Genomic DNA, 23696 nt, shown 5'->3' on the forward strand with positions numbered 1-23696 from the left:
TGAATTCTCCCAGCTCTTGAACTGCTCCTTCCTCACCAACTTCCACATGCTCTTTATATTTTTCACTTGCTGCCTCAAATGAGCAATGCCGTAATTTGAGATTGCTGATTCAGTGAGCATCTTAGGCCACTAGATCAGGAGACATAGTATGCTGATAGAATGTCTTCCTTATACAGGAATTTAAGGTATAGTACATTGAAAATTAAAGGATTACAATAATTAGTTATTCCTATTGTCAAGGGATAAAAGTGTTTCATGAGGGAGAATTTTCTCCAGGGTTGAAATCTTAAGCAATCACGTTTGTACTAGACTGTAAAGATAAGCTGTGATCAAATTTGTACAATGTTTTAGGACAGTCATTTTGGCTATTGACTTGCCTTACTTTAAAAAAAAATAAAATTTAAATTAGTTGTCTCTGTCTTTCCTAAGCCAGTGGAGAGAGTTTGGGCAACTCAATTTGGGCAACATATCAAGAGCAAGATCAGAATTGGTTTACCAGTTTAAATGGCTTGTTTTCTGGGCTTTTTAAGGGGCATTGGATATTCTGTGTGATGTGCTTGAATATATTATTTTCCGAGGAGCTGGACATTGTAGGATAATGATTCTGAGTGCTTTGTGACTAAAATTGTCTGAACTGTGCCAACATGGACGCTACACAAAATTGTAACTGATTGGATGGTCTATGGACTGTTCTTTAGATGTGCCAGTCTGAGGTAATTGGTTCCTATATCTAGAAAATACTCCTTATTGGATTCCAGAGTGCCCCCAGAATCTGAAGCAGTAGTAGTCAAGTAATCAGTGATGTGGCCAAAATGAAGAAATTTAGAAGAGAGATTTAGTCCGAGTTCTGCTCAAAGTTTGGATGTGTTCAAACTTGTGACCTTAGTTGAAGTCCATCACTAAGCTATTTCCAATCAGGAAAGATACAGAAGTCTGGAAGTTTATTGAAAGTACTTGGAAGAAATCCCATTTGCTCCAATGGTTTCAGCAGCTGAGCTATGTCAAACTGCCAGCTATAGATAAATATAAGAACTGAGCCCTGTCTGAACTGTTCCTCCTGCAGCAGGCTCCTTTCCTAGATTGACAAAAGTACCCCGATGAAACCAGGATTAACAGGGAAAGGTGCCTGTCAAAAGGAAGTGCTTGTCTCTATGGAAACCACAGTGTTTTGGGTTAATTGACCTTTCTTTCCTCAGGACTGACTGGGAGCCTCCAGACAAGAAGGTGGACACAAGAAAATACCGTGCAGAGCCCAGGAGTATTTATGACTATCAGCCAGGAAAGTCCTCAGTTCTGAACAATGAAAAGATGGTAATGTTTGTTTTATCCTAATTTGTGGCTTTATCCTGTAATTGTAAAATTCTCTTCATGTGCCTGTCCATTTTCATTCTGACAGGATTTCTGTGCTTACATTGCAGTGCTCCTGTGATGTATTTCCTGTATATTTTGTTTTGAAAATTGTTTTGCATAACTTCCTTCCTAACATTTTTGTTCTCTAGAAAGCAAGATCCAGGGGGATTGAGAAGCTTCTTTCCTTTTGGGCGTGTGCTTTTCTGTGTTAAGTATGGATCACTAACCCTGGTTTTTAATCCATGTTTGACACTGTGACCTGTTTAGCAGCTGTCTTGCCAGCTGTACTTTTTCTAGGGCACAGCATTAGTTGATGCAAGAGAGTTGAAAGCATTATGCAACAAAGCAGGCTGCTTCAGTTTTTATGTTTCTCTGATGTGTTAAACAATGAACGACTAATTTTTAAAGTGCCTGTAATGTGCCTCAGGGCATGCCTCTGAGGTGCTTTAGGACATGGTCCTCTCCCTGGGCTGCTTTCTTCCTTAGCTGGATCTCACCAGTTCTGTGGCAGGGGTGGCAGAATGAGTGTGAGTTGGCTCCCCAGCTACACTGGTGTGTAACCTGGAGTATTAAATGAGCTGTTAACAATTTCAGTTTGGTTTAGTAAGTAATGCTGTGAATTAGCAGCTGGGGTCATGCAAAAGTCTCACTCTGCAGGCTTGGCTGAGAACACTTGGCTAGGGGCAGGGCAGAGAGGTGGTGCTAACCTTGTCAGCCAGTCCTGCATAAATCACCACAGCTCACTTAAGGTGTCCTTCAGTGGCATGAGTGTAACACTGTAAGTGCTCGAAAATACCGAGTGAGGTTACTAATGAATAGCCAGTTTGGTACATATAGTTGTTCTATATAGGCAATAATCTGAAGGATTCTATTGGAAGCACTAATTGCATGCAAAATTCCAAATGTAATCTGGACTTTGTGCCTTAACAGCTCAGGTATTGATGGAGTAGGTAAAGGAATGCTCCTGGAAAACCTGCCAAGGATTTTACACAAGAGTAAACAGCGATTTAAATCGAAAGAAATATTAGAATCAAGTCAAGTCTGGGACCTGAATGCTTCTCCTTAGTCCTTTGGTGGGTTTTCTTTTTTTTTTTTCCAAGTGCTCTAGAGGTCCCTTTCTTTTTGGAGTTCCTGCAACCAGCTTCTTTTCACACTCGTGTCCCTTCATTGACTTGAACAAAGCTGAATCTGATATAAGAGCATGATTCTAGTGCCTACTGAAATGAGTGATGGATGACTTTCTTGATCCCGCTGGGCATTGGATCAGTCTATTAGAGAAGTGCCAATGAGGAGTGATTTGAACATGGTATTATAATTCCATTCCTGAAGTTCATCCTGGAGCAAGATTTCTTCTAACTTGAGTGGCAATTTTTCTCACAGTAAACAGCCAAGATTAAAACTTGTGGCAAAAGGCCTGCCTCATCTGAGTATTTAAGCCTTTACAAAACGTCTGGCATCACCAGTGGCACTGGTACATGTTCAGACTTAGTCATGAACTTAATTGAGCTGTTGAATCAGAGTCTAAAGGCTACAAGCAGGATCATCATCAGCATCATTAAAAAAAAAATTATACAGAGCTCATCAAAGACAAGAAGAATGTGATAGCTGTGTTACTTCCAATATTGTTTTTTAAGCTTTAATTTCAAGACAGATCACAGAAGAAACAGTGAAACAGTGGCCTCATGGTCTCCATCAGTCTCATTAAATGCAACAGTAGTATAGTGCTTGGGGACTAGATTTTCAAGGAGACTGCATGACATTTGTGGATATCTCCTAATAATCACACCCAGAGCTCTGCCTATTAGAATACCAGCTCAAAACAATTTCAGAGCAATGAAGAGCCTCCCATTGACACCAATATTTTTTTTGTTTGGTGTTATCTTGGTTTTAGCCAATAACCAGGTGATAGATGCTCTCTGTTATCTCCCCACTGTCCTCTCAGGGGAAGATAAAAAGGGGAACACAGGAGAGAGACTTAAAGGTAGGGGAAAAAAACCTAGAATAGGTTTAATGAAGTAGTAATAATACAAATAGAATACAAATTAGAATACAAATATGTAAATGTGGAACCCATCCTCTTTGGTTGGTAATTGCTTCCCAACCAGACAAATTCCAAACTGGACTCAGCAGCAGATAGGGATGCCTGAGTCCCAGGGTCCTGGTGAAAGTCTGCAAAAGCCTTGGAGCAGCTGAGCCAGTCCTATTCAGAGAGGCAGGAGAAGGTGACCTGTCTTGTGAATGATGATGTTCTTCAGCGAGAGAACAGGAGCACCATGGGCTCAGTATACATAATCAAACATGATGGTAACCATTGATCTTTCAGATTGAAGCATTACCCTTCTTTCAGCATCAGTCCTGAACTCTTGCCCTAGAGCATTTTTTGTGAAGCCTAATGACTGTGGCAGAGTCTGGGATATCTAGCAAAGCCCCAGCACTGTTGGAAACTCCCCACTTCCTCAGTAACCCCATTTTGCATTGGCCCTCTGTTCATGTGTGTGGCTCATCACTTGTTGTGATGCAGCACTTGGGATCACACTGGCGTGTCAGACATAACATGTTTTTATTTTCAGTGCACTGAGATCCATTGTGTCCAGGGCTAGGCATACTGAAATGCAAGAGTTAATGAGGTGTCTTTTGGTGAGTGGCACCTCATAACTCTCAGCAATGAACCTTATTCTCTGTATTGTTGTTAAACAGCTACAGCTGTTTCAACTTTTTTTTTTGTTTAATTAGAACAGATTCTATGAACAAAAGGGAAGTTCCTTTTCAGCTGCACTGTTTTCTGTCCTGTCTGATTTTCCTTCATTGTAGTTTTGTCTGATTCTCTAACATTTATCTGTGAAGAAACAAGTAATGTCTCTCTATCCATCCCTTCAGAGATCTTTCAGGAATGCACTCTTGACTTGTGTCTTCTTTGATTTAGGAAACAACCTTTCACTCTGTTTGCAGTGTATAGAACAGGGTTTCTCACATATTCATGTGCTGTTAAAGATGCAGTATTTCATTCAGGTCTCACTGAATCTCTTTTTTTAACCAAATTTTTAACCAAATAAACCAATAACTTAAAAAAATGTGTGCAGCTTTGGACTCAATGGAAGTGACTGACAGAAGAACTGAGGGACGAGATGACTCCTAGTTCTTCCATTGAGTCTCCCTGTGATTCTGGGCAAGCTGCTTAATCTCTGTGTGGGTCTCCTGATGTGTAAAATGTAATTAATTCATATTCATGTTGCTCACAATGATGCCATTAGGCTTAACTGATGTTTGCAAAGCAGTTCATAGCCTTTCTGAGAGAGGTGCAATAGAAATTTCAAATTATAAGGCCTAAATATTTACATTTTAGAATGGAAACCGTGGGATCTGCATCTCTAACAGTCCCTTTCCGTGTATTCTCTGCATAATGTTATCCTTCTCTTTCTTCCATTCCCCTATCACCAATTCCTTTAGACTCGGGATATAAGCCCAGAAGAGATAGATTTAAAGAATGAACCTTGGTATAAATTCTTTTCGGAATTGGAGTTTGGGAAACCGGTAAGTTTGATAGTTGCAATGACCAATGAAGTCAACCTGCCTTTTTTTTTTTAATTTATTTTTTTAATGACTGCCACATCTCTTTGCTAGGCTCTAAACCTGGAACAGCTGTCTTACTTATTTAAAAATGTAATTGTTCATAACATCATCCTGGTACTGATATGAAGCAGCTGTTCTATGACCATTTAAAGTATTTTAAACCCATTTAAAACCATCCCCCCCCTCCCAGCCATATGTATCAACAAGGCAATATTTTTTGACATACTGTAGTTCAAGCTGCATTTTTGCTGTTAATGGTAGAAGTAATGCCCTGTTCTCATTATTGAAAGTCCTAATTCAAAGCCCTTATTTTCCCTCACCTAACAAGATCTGGAATGGCTGATCAGTAGCTTTAAGTCAAACAGAATCACTGATTTGTTCCTGGTCTTGGCTTATAAACTGTAGGTCAGTAGTTTCTAGCTGACCATAAACAGATCATGACCCTGTTTCCTGTTTGTCGCCTTACGCATGTAGCTGCCCATTGCCTAAATGGGATGTATCAGTCTTTGTTGAATGGCCCTTGCCATTCTCTGAAACCAAAGGAGTCCAAGAACAGTGTGCTTTCTTTTCAGATTGAGCTTGCCTTGCTATGTATGGGGAAAGGAAAGAAAAGGAAAGAGAAAGAGAGAGAAAGCCTTGTTTTCCCACTCTAGAAAAAGATGAAGCAAAGCTTAAGTATTCAGTAGGACAAAGGACATTTTGATGTCCTGTGGTGTCATGGCTACTGGAAGAAAATGTGACACTAAAGTATTTTATGGCCTGGTTCTTACTCATTAAACATTTCTAACTTTATTATCAAATACTTTTGAATAAGTTAGTGTGACTACACCAGAGGGTCAGTATCAGCCTCTCACATCTATTCAAGCATTGTGGTTGTTTCTCCTTGCCCCTTGAGGTCAGTTGTCAAATGCACAAGCACACCACTTTTGATTGCTGCTGAGATTTCCCTGCATGTGCAACAAAACAGAAATATGTTTTAAGGTTCAGTACTGGCTTCAAAGGCAACTTCACACTGACACTGGAGAGCAAGTTTTCTTTAAATCTGGTCTTTGTTCTCATAGAAGTGACAAAATTCCTCTGCACAGGATGTAGCTGTCTGAAGTTGGGTGTCCAGTCTGATCACATCACAGAAATAGTGTAGTTTTTACTGAAAAACAAAAGTGGGCAGTGGCTGGGCAGTCCATTCTGCCATAGAAAACTGTTTTATAGCTATGGATCTTCTAAACTGAAGGAACTTCAACAATGTTTGAGATGAGAACCCCTAACCTTTAGGCAATAGAAGTCAGATAAATCCCACCTCACTGAGGCTTTTAAGTGATGTCAGTATAAGGATTTAACCCTTCACAAATTGTCATGGTTTAAGATTTCCACAAAATGAGAAGAAACCTGCTTCTCTTTGCTGCCGTGTAATTAATAGCCATATACTCTTGCCGTGAATTAAGGTTTGTCATCTCTGTGATCCTTCAAGTTGCTGTAAGTTAGTGGAAGATGTTCCAGAGAAAGGAGAGCATTTATGCTCTTGAGCCTTTCTAGGGGTGAGGGTGTATCTGTTCCTTAGAAGTGTGCATTTGCACTTTTAGTCATGCAGCCTTGGCCTTCTTTCAGAAGAGGGGCATCTCAGGCCACACCAGCAATCCATCTGTTGTTCTGCAGAGCATCTGTTCTGGTGACAAGTTCCCCACCTTGCTCAGGGCACTTGTTGTGGGCTGCTTTCTTACAGTTTGCCTTGAAATGATATCCCTTGTCAGTTTGCTCTAGCTCCAAAGCCATGCAGCCATCCTCCCTGATCAACTATGCCAGTCTCTGAATGAGGAATTCTGTACAAAGTGCTTCAGCATCAGGCACTCCAGTTGAGGAGGTAATCTTGGAGTTTTATAGCTAGCAAAGCTCCATCTGAGCTTCATTATCACAGCTGACAGAGCATGCTTTTTGTAGCTTTGCTCACTCTAGTCATGAGAGGACCAGTTTTTGTGACCAGCTAGTGGCTAAGCCTCCTGCCTAACCGAAGAGTTTCAACTGACATTTGCTACCACCAGGGATTTTCAAAGATTCTGTTTGCCCCATTTTTTATTTTTTTTCCAGTGCTGGTGACAGTGTGTGCTTTTACAGGCATGATTTCCCCTGGCTTTCTGACTATATTTGCAGCTATATGATGTGGACAGGGAATACCCTTGCTAAAATGGAGCATAGAATTATTGTGAGCCTGTGGGTGTTGTTCTCCAAAGATACTTGCATGGCGCTTTCCCCACAGAGGAAAGCCCATGTGCTTCCTATGGTATCTGCAGTGACACTTTGCTGCACCAGCATCCCAGATGCATTTCTGGGCAACTCCATAAACAGGTGCATGCCCTGCAGACAGATATATCAGTCTCTGCAGCATGAATTCTTTTTTCGGTGTGCTGCCAAAACTACTAATTTTTAAAGTGCCTGTAATGTGCCTCAGGGCATGCCTCTGAGGTGCTTTAGGACATGGTCCTCTCCCTGGGCTGCTTTCTTCCTTAGCTGGATCTCACCAGTTCTGTGGCAGGGGTGGCAGAATGAGTGTGAGTTGGCTCCCCAGCTACACTGGTGTGTAACCTGGAGTATTAAATGAGCTGTTAACAATTTCAGTTTGGTTTAGTAAGTAATGCTGTGAATTAGCAGCTGGGGTCATGCAAAAGTCTCACTCTGCAGGCTTGGCTGAGAACACTTGGCTAGGGGCAGGGCAGAGAGGTGGTGCTAACCTTGTCAGCCAGTCCTGCATAAATCACCACAGCTCACTTAAGGTGTCCTTCAGTGGCATGAGTGTAACACTGTAAGTGCTCGAAAATACCGAGTGAGGTTACTAATGAATAGCCAGTTTGGTACATATAGTTGTTCTATATAGGCAATAATCTGAAGGATTCTATTGGAAGCACTAATTGCATGCAAAATTCCAAATGTAATCTGGACTTTGTGCCTTAACAGCTCAGGTATTGATGGAGTAGGTAAAGGAATGCTCCTGGAAAACCTGCCAAGGATTTTACACAAGAGTAAACAGCGATTTAAATCGAAAGAAATATTAGAATCAAGTCAAGTCTGGGACCTGAATGCTTCTCCTTAGTCCTTTGGTGGGTTTTCTTTTTTTTTTTTCCAAGTGCTCTAGAGGTCCCTTTCTTTTTGGAGTTCCTGCAACCAGCTTCTTTTCACACTCGTGTCCCTTCATTGACTTGAACAAAGCTGAATCTGATATAAGAGCATGATTCTAGTGCCTACTGAAATGAGTGATGGATGACTTTCTTGATCCCGCTGGGCATTGGATCAGTCTATTAGAGAAGTGCCAATGAGGAGTGATTTGAACAAGGTATTATAATTCCATTCCTGAAGTTCATCCTGGAGCAAGATTTCTTCTAACTTGAGTGGCAATTTTTCTCACAGTAAACAGCCAAGATTAAAACTTGTGGCAAAAGGCCTGCCTCATCTGAGTATTTAAGCCTTTACAAAACGTCTGGCATCACCAGTGGCACTGGTACATGTTCAGACTTAGTCATGAACTTAATTGAGCTGTTGAATCAGAGTCTAAAGGCTACAAGCAGGATCATCATCAGCATCATTAAAAAAAAAATTATACAGAGCTCATCAAAGACAAGAAGAATGTGATAGCTGTGTTACTTCCAATATTGTTTTTTAAGCTTTAATTTCAAGACAGATCACAGAAGAAACAGTGAAACAGTGGCCTCATGGTCTCCATCAGTCTCATTAAATGCAACAGTAGTATAGTGCTTGGGGACTAGATTTTCAAGGAGACTGCATGACATTTGTGGATATCTCCTAATAATCACACCCAGAGCTCTGCCTATTAGAATACCAGCTCAAAACAATTTCAGAGCAATGAAGAGCCTCCCATTGACACCAATATTTTTTTTGTTTGGTGTTATCTTGGTTTTAGCCAATAACCAGGTGATAGATGCTCTCTGTTATCTCCCCACTGTCCTCTCAGGGGAAGATAAAAAGGGGAACACAGGAGAGAGACTTAAAGGTAGGGGAAAAAAACCTAGAATAGGTTTAATGAAGTAGTAATAATACAAATAGAATACAAATTAGAATACAAATATGTAAATGTGGAACCCATCCTCTTTGGTTGGTAATTGCTTCCCAACCAGACAAATTCCAAACTGGACTCAGCAGCAGATAGGGATGCCTGAGTCCCAGGGTCCTGGTGAAAGTCTGCAAAAGCCTTGGAGCAGCTGAGCCAGTCCTATTCAGAGAGGCAGGAGAAGGTGACCTGTCTTGTGAATGATGATGTTCTTCAGCGAGAGAACAGGAGCACCATGGGCTCAGTATACATAATCAAACATGATGGTAACCATTGATCTTTCAGATTGAAGCATTACCCTTCTTTCAGGATCAGTCCTGAACTCTTGCCCTAGAGCATTTTTTGTGAAGCCTAATGACTGTGGCAGAGTCTGGGATATCTAGCAAAGCCCCAGCACTGTTGGAAACTCCCCACTTCCTCAGTAACCCCATTTTGCATTGGCCCTCTGTTCATGTGTGTGGCTCATCACTTGTTGTGATGCAGCACTTGGGATCACACTGGCGTGTCAGACATAACATGTTTTTATTTTCAGTGCACTGAGATCCATTGTGTCCAGGGCTAGGCATACTGAAATGCAAGAGTTAATGAGGTGTCTTTTGGTGAGTGGCACCTCATAACTCTCAGCAATGAACCTTATTCTCTGTATTGTTGTTAAACAGCTACAGCTGTTTCAACTTTTTTTTTTGTTTAATTAGAACAGATTCTATGAACAAAAGGGAAGTTCCTTTTCAGCTGCACTGTTTTCTGTCCTGTCTGATTTTCCTTCATTGTAGTTTTGTCTGATTCTCTAACATTTATCTGTGAAGAAACAAGTAATGTCTCTCTATCCATCCCTTCAGAGATCTTTCAGGAATGCACTCTTGACTTGTGTCTTCTTTGATTTAGGAAACAACCTTTCACTCTGTTTGCAGTGTATAGAACAGGGTTTCTCACATATTCATGTGCTGTTAAAGATGCAGTATTTCATTCAGGTCTCACTGAATCTCTTTTTTTAACCAAATTTTTAACCAAATAAACCAATAACTTAAAAAAATGTGTGCAGCTTTGGACTCAATGGAAGTGACTGACAGAAGAACTGAGGGACGAGATGACTCCTAGTTCTTCCATTGAGTCTCCCTGTGATTCTGGGCAAGCTGCTTAATCTCTGTGTGGGTCTCCTGATGTGTAAAATGTAATTAATTCATATTCATGTTGCTCACAATGATGCCATTAGGCTTAACTGATGTTTGCAAAGCAGTTCATAGCCTTTCTGAGAGAGGTGCAATAGAAATTTCAAATTATAAGGCCTAAATATTTACATTTTAGAATGGAAACCGTGGGATCTGCATCTCTAACAGTCCCTTTCCGTGTATTCTCTGCATAATGTTATCCTTCTCTTTCTTCCATTCCCCTATCACCAATTCCTTTAGACTCGGGATATAAGCCCAGAAGAGATAGATTTAAAGAATGAACCTTGGTATAAATTCTTTTCGGAATTGGAGTTTGGGAAACCGGTAAGTTTGATAGTTGCAATGACCAATGAAGTCAACCTGCCTTTTTTTTTTTAATTTATTTTTTTAATGACTGCCACATCTCTTTGCTAGGCTCTAAACCTGGAACAGCTGTCTTACTTATTTAAAAATGTAATTGTTCATAACATCATCCTGGTACTGATATGAAGCAGCTGTTCTATGACCATTTAAAGTATTTTAAAGCCATTTAAAAACATTCCCCACCTTCCAGCCATATGTATCAACAAGGCAATATTTTTTGACATACTGTAGTTCAAGCTGCATTTTTGCTGTTAATGGTAGAAGTAATGCCCTGTTCTCATTATTGAAAGTCCTAATTCAAAGCCCTTATTTTCCCTCACCTAACAAGATCTGGAATGGCTGATCAGTAGCTTTAAGTCAAACAGAATCACTGATTTGTTCCTGGTCTTGGCTTATAAACTGTAGGTCAGTAGTTTCTAGCTGACCATAAACAGATCATGACCCTGTTTCCTGTTTGTCGCCTTACGCATGTAGCTGCCCATTGCCTAAATGGGATGTATCAGTCTTTGTTGAATGGCCCTTGCCATTCTCTGAAACCAAAGGAGTCCAAGAACAGTGTGCTTTCTTTTCAGATTGAGCTTGCCTTGCTATGTATGGGGAAAGGAAAGAAAAGGAAAGAGAAAGAGAGAGAAAGCCTTGTTTTCCCACTCTAGAAAAAGATGAAGCAAAGCTTAAGTATTCAGTAGGACAAAGGACATTTTGATGTCCTGTGGTGTCATGGCTACTGGAAGAAAATGTGACACTAAAGTATTTTATGGCCTGGTTCTTACTCATTAAACATTTCTAACTTTATTATCAAATACTTTTGAATAAGTTAGTGTGACTACACCAGAGGGTCAGTATCAGCCTCTCACATCTATTCAAGCATTGTGGTTGTTTCTCCTTGCCCCTTGAGGTCAGTTGTCAAATGCACAAGCACACCACTTTTGATTGCTGCTGAGATTTCCCTGCATGTGCAACAAAACAGAAATATGTTTTAAGGTTCAGTACTGGCTTCAAAGGCAACTTCACACTGACACTGGAGAGCAAGTTTTCTTTAAATCTGGTCTTTGTTCTCATAGAAGTGACAAAATTCCTCTGCACAGGATGTAGCTGTCTGAAGTTGGGTGTCCAGTCTGATCACATCACAGAAATAGTGTAGTTTTTACTGAAAAACAAAAGTGGGCAGTGGCTGGGCAGTCCATTCTGCCATAGAAAACTGTTTTATAGCTATGGATCTTCTAAACTGAAGGAACTTCAACAATGTTTGAGATGAGAACCCCTAACCTTTAGGCAATAGAAGTCAGATAAATCCCACCTCACTGAGGCTTTTAAGTGATGTCAGTATAAGGATTTAACCCTTCACAAATTGTCATGGTTTAAGATTTCCACAAAATGAGAAGAAACCTGCTTCTCTTTGCTGCCGTGTAATTAATAGCCATATACTCTTGCCGTGAATTAAGGTTTGTCATCTCTGTGATCCTTCAAGTTGCTGTAAGTTAGTGGAAGATGTTCCAGAGAAAGGAGAGCATTTATGCTCTTGAGCCTTTCTAGGGGTGAGGGTGTATCTGTTCCTTAGAAGTGTGCATTTGCACTTTTAGTCATGCAGCCTTGGCCTTCTTTCAGAAGAGGGGCATCTCAGGCCACACCAGCAATCCATCTGTTGTTCTGCAGAGCATCTGTTCTGGTGACAAGTTCCCCACCTTGCTCAGGGCACTTGTTGTGGGCTGCTTTCTTACAGTTTGCCTTGAAATGATATCCCTTGTCAGTTTGCTCTAGCTCCAAAGCCATGCAGCCATCCTCCCTGATCAACTATGCCAGTCTCTGAATGAGGAATTCTGTACAAAGTGCTTCAGCATCAGGCACTCCAGTTGAGGAGGTAATCTTGGAGTTTTATAGCTAGCAAAGCTCCATCTGAGCTTCATTATCACAGCTGACAGAGCATGCTTTTTGTAGCTTTGCTCACTCTAGTCATGAGAGGACCAGTTTTTGTGACCAGCTAGTGGCTAAGCCTCCTGCCTAACCGAAGAGTTTCAACTGACATTTGCTAGCACCAGGGATTTTCAAAGATTCTGTTTGCCCCATTTTTTATTTTTTTTCCAGTGCTGGTGACAGTGTGTGCTTTTACAGGCATGATTTCCCCTGGCTTTCTGACTATATTTGCAGCTATATGATGTGGACAGGGAATACCCTTGCTAAAATGGAGCATAGAATTATTGTGAGCCTGTGGGTGTTGTTCTCCAAAGATACTTGCATGGCGCTTTCCCCACAGAGGAAAGCCCATGTGCTTCCTATGGTATCTGCAGTGACACTTTGCTGCACCAGCATCCCAGATGCATTTCTGGGCAACTCCATAAACAGGTGCATGCCCTGCAGACAGATATATCAGTCTCTGCAGCATGAATTCTTTTTTCGGTGTGCTGCCAAAACTGAATTCCCATGTGCTGCTGCCTTCCCTCCCTAAAAGCTCTGCAGCTCCATGGAGCCCATCCACAAAACTTGACATTTGATCAGTCTTAGAGGTCAGCTCTCCTCTGCTGTGATAGCAGGATCACACACATGAGCACTTTCTCCCTGCCCTTCCTGAGACAGCACTGAGTAATCTCTTTGCTGTAAATGGAAAAGCAAGGGACTGAAAAAGGGGTGCATGTCCTGCCTTCTCCACACCTTCCCTCAAACCTAAATCTTTGCAGCACCATCTACCTGCAGCTGTTGATTTGATGGATAAGAAATAGGTATTTTGTGTTTGGAACCACACAGTGACTGTCCAAATGTAAAGTGGGACAGATTCAAACTACAGATCTGGACAGTCTAGAAAAGGGATTTGGATCAAGATCCAAGTGTTGTAGCACAGTCTCACTTATGATAGATGGACACTGGGAGATTCCCTATCAGTGACTTGGAGGCACTTTAATAATCTAGTCAAAGAAGTCGGTATGGACACCTAAGATGTTGCTAAGCTCGCCAGCCAACAAAGGTTATTTTTGTTTGGAAACAGGGCAAATGTATTCTGATATCACAAAGTAAGAAGAAAGGCTCTTTGAGGTGTGTATCTGGTGAAGTGAGGATATTAGCATGGCATTATTTGGGTAGGTGTTTCAGGTATTTCACTTTGAAGAATCCTCCTGATATTTACCTGTGCATCCAAGCAGAAAAATCCTATTTTGAAGTTGGCACCTTTACCTCTAGGATGAATTTTAAATAAAAATTCCCAAACTTCCATGTGTCCCGCTCTCTACACCAAAACCCCCTATAAACAAACTCCCAAGCCAGCAAAATATAATAACAACTCTGCATTCTCATTGCCCCACAATGCCACCACTGGAAATTCAGCCATTTGTTCACATGGTATGTATTCATAGTCTGGTGGGGCGGGAAAGATTCTTCCTTTATCAAAGGCCCTTGTTTTATTTACCCTTTCATTTTGAAAAGAAAAAATGAGCAAAACATGTTTTTTATGAGTGTGTGTTTTTTTCCCTATTTTGTTTTGGTTTTGTGTTAAGAATGCTTTAACCACCAGCTGTGGGCTCCCTTTAGAGAGTCCAAAGTCCCTTAGAGCACCTTGCAAAAACAAAAATCTTCTCAAACACTACTGAAAATGGCCCCTCCCAGACTGCATGTATGCTCCCTTTTGCCTCCCACGATTTCTTGATATTTGTGCTATAGTGGATTTATCCCTCGTTCTATCTCTCTTTCTATGTTGTGGGTTGTTTTTTTTTTAATTTCTTTTCAGTGTTGATGCAAATTCCCTATTGTATTCCCGCTCTGTTCTAATCCAGTTTCCATATTCTCTGTGATGTCTTTCCTTATCCTCATTTCCTCATTTCCTTCCTCTGCTTTCCATCAGCCTCCAAAAAAGATTTGGGATTATACTCCTGGAGATTGCTCTATCCTTACTAGAGAGGATAGAAAGGTAATTGTGTCTCACGTACGTTGTACTACAGCATCTAGCGCGTATGTATGTGCGTATGTGGTTTTCTTTGTCTTTTTTTTGGTAGCATTGCTTGGGTTTTGTGTGCTTGTGAGTGATTTTTTTAATTGGGCTGGAGCTCATTAGCCTAACAATGAAGTAGCTAGTAAATTGATTTAATAAACAATTCTTAAAGCATAATCAGCCATAATTTGGAGTGGTGGTTTTGCTATCTTGACTTGCAATGATAATTATACTAACAGCATATTGCATATTATTACAGTGTCTTTTTTTTTTTTTACAGGTGGGTTTATAACTTTATGGTTTGTAGAATTAGATTCTAGCAGGCCTGTGCATCTCTTAATTTTGAATGTTAAATACCTAAAACTATTTTCTTTGTAATGATTGAAACATGATTAACTACTGAATTTCTGTGTATTGTCCATAGCATCTTTGTCTTTTTCAATTAAAAAGGCTGGCCTTTTTTTTTTTTTAATTCAAAATTAACATTCCTTTGTTTTCCCCTAACCCTAAGCATTATTTTTCCATTCTTCTTCTCCTTCTTTAACCAGACTGATCTAGAAAAAGATCTCTACCTCTACCAGACTGAGTTAGAGGCAGATTTAGAAAAAATGGAGAAGCTTTATAAAGCGCCACATAAAAAGCCACAGAAGGTATTTCCTATTCTTTTCATGCTGCCAATCCCCGTTTCCAAACTCTCCGCTCTAATCTATTCACTGCTGGATGATTATTAAATGAGGTTGGGATAAATAATGGTTCTGACCATTCTGACTGCATGGCTTGCTGTGTTGCTGTCAGAAATAATAGAATGTGATGCTAAGAATCCGGCTTGAAATCCATTTCAGATACAGTGATTTCCTCTCTCCCCCATTCCCTTTCAGCTGCCTCCCACCCCCCGTCCCCCTTCAGGATTTTGAGTTCAGGGTCTGCAAAAAGACCTTCTCTATTTTTCACATGAATAGGCAGCAGCAATCAGCTTAAAATTCTTGGTTGGCGTCACGTCATCATCTCGTGCCTTTCAAGCGTGTTGCCATCTACCCTCCCTTCATACAAGCCCTGCTCTCTGCTGGGAGCTCACGCATACCCAAGATTTGGATATTCCCAAGAGATTTTACACACTTCCATATGCTGCACCTTGCCATGGCCTTCTAGGGCAGGTCAGCTGCTGCTTTTTGAGGGTCTGCGGGACCTGAACCATGAAATGATACATTAATTTGGTAACACGCCATTTTTTCCTTTTTTTTTTTCCTGTTGATTTTTTTTTTTTTTGAAGCTGCGGCATTTCACCGGGACTTGAAAAAGCTCCTTTTTGAAACCCAAGATTTGCTTTTTTCTTCCTATATAGGAATCTTCAGGTAGATGAGGGGACACCAAACAGAGCATTTCTTCTAAAATTGCCTTCAGTTTTTAAAATAGTGTGTCTATGAAGTGTTAGATGGATTTAAAGCAAGCGGATAAGAACTGGCTTTTGCTATTGAACCTGTGCAGCTGGCATTGCTTCTCTTAAGTAAGGAAACTGAATGGAAACATTGCTTTTCTTGTTAGTGCTTTGACATTTGTTTGAATGCCAAGGAATGTTTTATGCTGCAGAAATGTAATATACCTTTAAAGCAAAAGTGGGCAGTGACTGGTTGGGGGAAAAGCTTGGGGAAATAATTATGAGCATGTGTCTCCTGGTCATGGCCCAGCTGGTTATCTCTTCTTGCTTTTGGCTTTATTCACAATGACTCATTTGCAGACAAAAGACTAGGCGCTGCAAAACGGCAGCTGTGCTAAAAACCTGTCACTGCCCTGAAGGAACTCAGGAAAATTGTTGCTTTTCTGCAAAGATATTGACAGCTTAAATTGCATTTAGACTTAAACCTCGATGTCTCCTAAAGGCTAATATTCAAGCAATAAATGGAAAACTGCCTAAGCAAACCTTTTTCTTTCTCCTCATGTGTAAGTATGTATCAATGACTCCTTTGTTTGAACTTTTGCAGAATACTCCTCTGGAAACTTCCACAGACCATTCTTCCTAGTAAGTTTTCCAGTTACTTTTGATGTCTTTTTTACAGAGAGTGTGTAGAACAGGGTTTAGGGCACTGGAAATGGGTTGGCTTTATTTTTTGGTGATGGATGTAGACAAAGCATATACCTTGAGAATTATATACATATGTTAGATGAGTCTAGGTATAATATCTGCGTTTTGGTCTTGAATGAATTTTTAAGTGATTACATGAGTTATTGCATTGCCTAGATAAGAATTGGTGATTGTGCTAGGCAGTGACTTTAAAAAAAAACACAAAGCATAAACAAGAAACCACAACAAACAGATCTTTAACTCCATCTTGATGAAGTTTGCAAATTGACTGTAACTTCATGCCAATAACTTTATTGTGTGGAATAAACAAAGTTTGTTTCTGTTAGACATTTATGATAAATTGTTAGATATTCCCATTTATGCACTCCAGACCAAAAGGCTGCAGTTGATGGAAGGCAGTAATTTTCCAGCATCCGTAAAAGGAGCAATGATAGCAGTAATGATATTTCTCAAAGATCTAATGTGGTACTGCTTTTCCAGAGGAATACATAATAAATAGTATACTCTGCCTAAATGAGTTTTACATGGAGTTAGTTTGTTTTAAAAGAGGAGCAGACACACACAAAGAAAAAAAAAATTCCAGAGCAAGATGCTGAGCTGTGCTGAGTTACTCGACCCCCGTAAGACACAACAGCTCTGTAGCTGTGTGGCTGTTTGAGCATTGCCTAGGTTGAAAAAGTGACAGTATTCCCTTTCTCTTTCACAATGCTTTTCACAAGCTTTTACTTGAGAGAGTAATTTGTGGGACCACATATGACCTGGTTTTCCCTGTCCAGAAATTAAAATCTTTGTGATCCAGACATTGTGTAATTCTGCCTCCGCAGCCAGCCCTCTGATGTGTTTGAAAGCTTTCTCTTTAGCCCACAAGTACATCTCTCCAAAATAAACAGATGCATGTACAATTTTATCCACAACAAGCAGATGTAACCACAAGCATTTCCACACTCACAAAAATCTGAATCCCTTCTGGACTTCAGGGTATAAATCAGCTTTCAGAATGTTTCCATGAATTGGCAAATGCCCTATTTTATTTTATTTTTTCCAACTTTCCAGCAGACATTCTTTGGCCCCAGAATAGCTTTCCGTGAGACTGCATCTTTTTCTGAAGAGCCTGGTTGGGCACAAGAATTGGTATCCTATGAGCTTAGCTTTTAGGAAAGCACTATCTCCCTGGTTGCTTAGCAAGTCTTTCGTACCTAGAAAGTACATTTATACCATGGCATTGTAGGTTATTTTTATTTTTTTAAGTGAGAAAACAGTGAAATCTAGAAATAAGATGTGAGGGCATACTTGTGCTTAGGTTCATGTCTGAGGAAAGGGGTATAAAATGTCCAGTCTTTAAAGGTCTAAGAAATTAAAATTATACTAATTTTATCAGCATTTTGTTTATTATATAGCTGTACAGTAGACCCAGAGTCCAGGATTTTTCATTCCTTATAGTGGAAGCCTGAGACAAAGCTGATCAAAACTGTGCACACCTTGGGATTTCTTTTGCATTTAAAACAGTAATGTCTATAGACTCATAGTGCTGCTTCTCTGCATGGTCCCTTAGTGATGGGTTTGAGGGATTGCTCTGGGAGTCTTGAACTATAGTGTTAACTGGGAGGCTGAACTGGTTGAGATGAACTGAACAGCTGTGCTTTATAACCGGGGACAGGCATGGCTAAGGTTTAAGGAGAGAGGACTGGGAACTGGAAGATACTTGTGTTACTTCTAGCTAGCCACAGAATTTCTTTGTGTCTGCGAAGAAATCATGCATCTGCTCTGTGACTCTGCTGTCTCATCTGAAAAATGGAGAAGGAGTGCTTTCCTGCCACCTGTTCTCTAGGGTACCCAGCTGGGAGAGTTCCCTCAGGTGGCAAATGCATTGTAGTGCCAAACCTAGAACATCATGGCAATGTATTAATAACATCTTCATTCAGTATCATTTCTTCATACAGTTTATTCTGCGTTCACAAGAATGGTTTTCTCTTACTTTGCATGAAGTTCTTAGCAAACAGAAGTGACCCACTGGTGTCTCTCCCCCTTTTTTGTATTTTCCAGCTCTACGTATTCACCTAACTACCATGCAGTGAAAAGGGAGTCAGAACCAGCCCTGGGGGACCCTGCTGGCTTGGAGAATGAAAGGCAGATTTACAAGAGTGTGCTGGAAGGTGGAGATATCCCATTCCAGGGGCTGAGTGGTCTCAAGCGACCTTCTAGCTCTGCTTCCACAAAAGGTAGGTGATCAGGGCACTAGCCTCTTCTCTATTCTGCACAGTGTCAAAAGCTGGGTGATACAGGGCAGACTCTGCTGCAGGGTTTAGAGGCCTAGTCAAGCCAGTTGGGGTTTCATCTGTCCTTCCTCTTTGCCATCCACAGTTTTCCCTCCTTTTTTCTCACAGCCCATGCTGGCCATTATTTTTCATGACACTTTTATCTGATCCAGGTTCCTTTTCCCAATGGAGACCAGCTCCCTTTGTCCGGCATCTCAGCCACACCCTCAAATTCTTCCCCGGTGCTGCTCAGGCTGGCCTTGGTATACATCTGTTCCCACTGCCTTGCCGTGCTAGACCCCTTCCCTGCCTATTCTGCTCTTCCTGCTCTGGTATCTTAGCAAGCCACACCATGTCTGCTGGTCTGGTTACCTTCCTGCAGCTGGCACCATGTACTTCACAGTCTCCTGCCTATGAAGGCTATGGAGAGAATGCATGGGACTCTGAACGAGCAATGTCCTGCAAGCTTTGAGACAGCAAGGCAGCAGAGACCACTGCATCTCCTTTCCTCTCCTCCCCACATCATGGGCTCTTTAGAATATTAGGACAAGGAAGAGCCTGGCTTCCATCAGGGAGCTGTGTTGGGAAATGTATCTCTGAGCCAACTTCAACCTAAAAATGGCTTGAGATAGGGAGAGCACTGGGGAAGGAATGTGTCGGGTTTCTAAACTGCTCTCCCTAAAAATAGTACATCAGACCAAAAACTTCTCTCTCTGCCTCCATCTTCCAGCTGTTTTTCAGCATTATGTCAGGACTGTGGTGCAGAGTCAAACGATCTGAACAAAAATAATCTGTTCAAACAGTTCTTGTTCCCCAAACTGCAACTGAACCTGAATGGTTATTTTGATATTTGAATTTGAACTAAAATTGGAAACAAAAATTGCAGTCTAAGCTGAACTCAGACTGGATCTGACTTGGAAAAAAAAAATATTATCTGATCTGACTCCTTGATTTTTAAAGGAAACATGGCCAACCACAGTTTCTGAAGGACACTCAGCTTATTCCTAGTATGGGGAATCTCTAAGAAGGCAGTTTATGGGCAAGGCCAGCTGATTTGGCCAGCTTAGGCTTACAGGGTCAGCCACTGATTGTCCTCTCCCTCCCAGAAATAAACTGTCTAGCAAGCACTGTGGTGGGGCCAATTAGGTGTAACAACAGGCTTGGTATTAAGCCATTTTTGCTGTGTTAGTGCCCCTGCATTCTTGCTGATGCCCTGATCCTGCACAAAGTTCAGCTGCCCTTTTCTATGGAACTTCCCTGGAAGTTTGTGATCCTTAGCACTTTGTAGGAGAGTACCTTCAAAGTGCTCCAGATCTGCTTCTGGCCAACCCTCTCATTTTAGAGACATTAGCAGCACTTCACCTACTCCTGTATGCGCGGCTTATTGTGCAGTTTACTCCTGCTTTTATTTACGTTTTGGAATTTTGTTTCTTTAAAGTGCATTTTCTGAAATCCAAGCATGTTCTTTCTCCTTTCTCAATAGCTTTCTGGCACTTAAGCTAACAGGTTGTGTTTATTTTATCCTGCATGCTTACCAGTGGATCGTAAAGGTGGGAATGCTCATATGACTGCACCCTCTTCAGTTAATAGCCGAACCTTTAACGCTAGTCATACCGGTATGTTAGGTCACGCATGTAAACATAAGAAGCCCTTATCAGCTGCAAAAGCCTGCATTACTGAAATCCTCCCTTCTAAATTCAAACCCAAGCTAGCAGCTCCAGCTGCTCTTGTGCAGGACAAGAAGGGTATTTTGCTATCTCATGAGAAAGCTCAAAGCTGCGAAAACCTTCGTAGCTCCATTGCTTTATTCGATACTAAAAAAGCTTTCATGGTAGACATAGGGGAAGGCATAGAAAACATGTTGATGAAGTCGAAGCAGGAGTATGCCATCAAATCTGGCAGTACCATGAGCCTGCAGGAGTATGGCACCAACTCTACAAAAGGCTACCTGTTTCCTGCCTCAAGGAAGAGTGGGATGGAATTTACAACACTGTATAAAGACATGCACCAGATCAACCGGTCCAGGATCCATTTGGGCACAGCCTCTTCCTGCAGTGTGAGGGATATTGCATCTCAATTTGAGAATGAAGCAAAGGACAGGCTGGAGCACAGCCTTAGTCGAGAGGATTCAGAGCAGATCCCCAAACACACTGTTTCCTCCCGTATCAGTGCATTTGAGCAGCTGATCCAGAGATCCCGGTCAATGCCCTCGCTTGACTTTTCCACTGGACAAACCAAATTCACCACTTCTCTCCAATCCAAAACTTGTCTGAGTTCTGCCTGCTCTGCAGAGTTTCTTCTGGATTTGCCAAAAGCACACCAGGAAGAAAAGGATGCTGCAAGCTTGGCAGATAAATCCTCCCACTCCTGCAGCAACGTGGAGGACACAGGTTCAGATGTCAGTGATGCCATCCCTATGGACACATTTTCAGCTTGCACAGATGAGATAGATCTCCTCTCAAATGCATCCAATGACAGCGGCAGCAGTAGCAGCAACCTCAATGGGCCTCAGAAACATAAAATCAGCAGATGCAAAGGCACATGCCCAGCTTCCTATACCAGGTTCACTACCATCCGAAGGCACGAGCAGCAGCAGCCCTCCAGGAACCTTGATTCCAAAGGGGATGTCTATGGAGACAGACACATGCTCCCCAGAAATGTCTACCTAATGAGTCCACTCCCCTTCCGACTGAAAAAGCCCTTCCAACACAAATCCTGCAGGACTCCACCCCCAGATTGCCCAGGAAGCTTGGCAGTGTCCAGCCCTGAGAACCCAGATGACCCCATACAGCTGCAGGGGAACATAGGAGACAAGAGTCAGTACTCCCAGCACCAACTGTGCTCCAGAAACAGGCCTCTTGTCCCAAGGCGCCTGTCTTCTTTTGACATTGTGGAGAGGCTTAGCTACTTCCCCACCACAGGATCTAGCCAAGATAGCTCCATGGGCCAGGCTGGCACTCCTGACTCCTTAAACAATGGGAACCCTGTTCCATATGCCCTCTGTCACAGCCTGGACACAAACAACAACCCACAAAACGAACTTGGGACGTACCTAGGAGGTGGCTTTTTGTGTTCTTTACCAGTGTCCCTTCATGTGTCATCTTGCTTTCCTTTCTCATCCCCTTCCACAACCCTTGCATTATTTACACCCCACCTTTGCATCCCCTGACTCTCTCTTTTTTTTCCCGAGTGTGTCTAATGTCCTTTGCGTGTCTTGCTGAGCATTTTTGTTCAGGACTTTTTAACAGCTGCACTTCTGAGAAACAATTTCCGCTGCTTTTCTAATGACAGCGGGTTCAGTTTGTCTCTCAAGCAACTCCAGGGATGCAAGAATCTCAATATGAGATATTTCATTTGCACACGTGGGATTATAAAACAAACCAAGATGATTTGTTTTAAGGAGCAGTTTCTCAAGGTCTAGTTGTGTGTGTGTGTGTGTGTGTGTATTAAACTTTTCTCAACAGTAAAATGCCAAATCATACTTGGATGGCAGCAAGTCTTTTCTTCACAAAGTCCTTCTATGTCTTTACTCTTTCTGTTATTTACTCCCTGGTTTTGGCTCTTTGTTCACAAGTACAGCCCAAAAGGGAAAAAAATGCAAATAGATAAATTATCAATTATCAACATCTGATTGGCAATTTGGTCAATGGCAATTGAGAATCCATACTGTTGTAATGGAAACAAATTATTTTAAAATATCTATTTTTTTTTTTCCTTTCTGGTGATGCTAGATAAATCCATCTGTATTCTAACTTCCTTATGTTGTTTCGAAGTAGATTCAGAATCACCAAGGCATTTTGCACCAGTTGATTACATGGAAACTCCAGAAGAAATTCTTCGTAGACGGCATGATGATAAAGAGGTAATGTCCTTTGTTGTGGCCTAATAACAATTTTAGCAGCTCCACGTAAAACAAGTGTAGAATTCAGCCTTATGTAAGGACAGCTTGTATGTCCATGGATATGTATATTGGAAGTTAGAGCAGCAAGCTGGAATGAATGTTTTCTAATTTTGATACTGTCTCTGACACTGATTTAATGTATAATGTGTAGTCCATTTTAGCTTCTGTTTAAAATGAACTTGATAGTTCTTGCAAATTGCACAAAATTATATATATATGTAAAAAGGTTGGAAATGTATGTGAGATGTGGTTAAACACCCCAATATTTGCAGAGAAGGATGAAATGGTTCTTCTTTAAGTGACTTACGGTTTTATTGTTCTCTGAGGAAGCCACTCGAGTTGGTATTAATCAAACTGGTGAGAACAGTGTATTTCTTGTAGTAGTCCTCAGGTTTTTGAACAGCAAATGTATGATATTTTAAGCTATCAGATAGTGTGAAGTTTCACCCCAGTGCAAACTAGAATTCTTTATGGCATCTTGAGTTGTTGGTGACAGCATGTAGCAGTCCTTTTTGAAATGGCTAGGCAACACTGGCACAAGCCAAAATAATAGGAAAGCCACAAACTTTTTAGCACTGAGTGTGTTCAAGCTGAATTAAAGAAATTATAAAGTGATTGATTTCCAAGAAGCTGTTAATTTTCACTGCTTGGGGGGAGGTTATATTTTTAGTGTTAATTTTCTGAGTTCAAACAATGCTTATGTATGCTTTGAAATATGGAAACACTTGCTCTTAATTCCTATGTGAAGAGTATATTTTTACTGTCTTCTCCCATGAAACAGTTAGTAATCCCCCCACTTCCAAAATTCAGCATGAAAACTCAAGTAAGAGCCAAATTCTGAATTCACTAAGACCTGCTAACTTCAAAAGAGTTAGCACTTCTGCCTACAGTCAGCCCCAAAAGGTGGAAGAATCCTTCTGCCCAGGTACTCAAGAATGCTCATTTCCATTAGTGTGTCAAAGGTTTCAGAACTTCAGAAAACCTTTTTGGGGTTTATTTATGTTATTTACAAAGTGTATTATATGAGTCCAAAGGAAGTAT

At 41.1% G+C, this 23696-nt stretch overlaps 1 protein-coding gene across 1 annotated transcript in view; it reads left to right on the forward strand.

The window, feature by feature from the left end:
- Positions 1–23696, forward strand: part of SORBS1 (sorbin and SH3 domain containing 1) — a 71728-nt gene that overhangs the window by 29686 nt on the left and 18346 nt on the right. The window contains exons 12-14 of the mRNA XM_010000784.1: positions 1197–1311; positions 18493–18718; positions 22531–22616. Coding sequence (XP_009999086.1) covers positions 1197–1311; positions 18493–18718; positions 22531–22616 — 427 coding nt within the window. The remainder of the gene's footprint in view (positions 1–1196; positions 1312–18492; positions 18719–22530; positions 22617–23696) is intronic.

Source organism: Chaetura pelagica, unplaced genomic scaffold (assembly GCF_000747805.2).
Source record: "Chaetura pelagica isolate M959 unplaced genomic scaffold, ChaPel_1.0 scaffold166, whole genome shotgun sequence".
NCBI lineage: Eukaryota > Metazoa > Chordata > Aves > Apodiformes > Apodidae > Chaetura > Chaetura pelagica.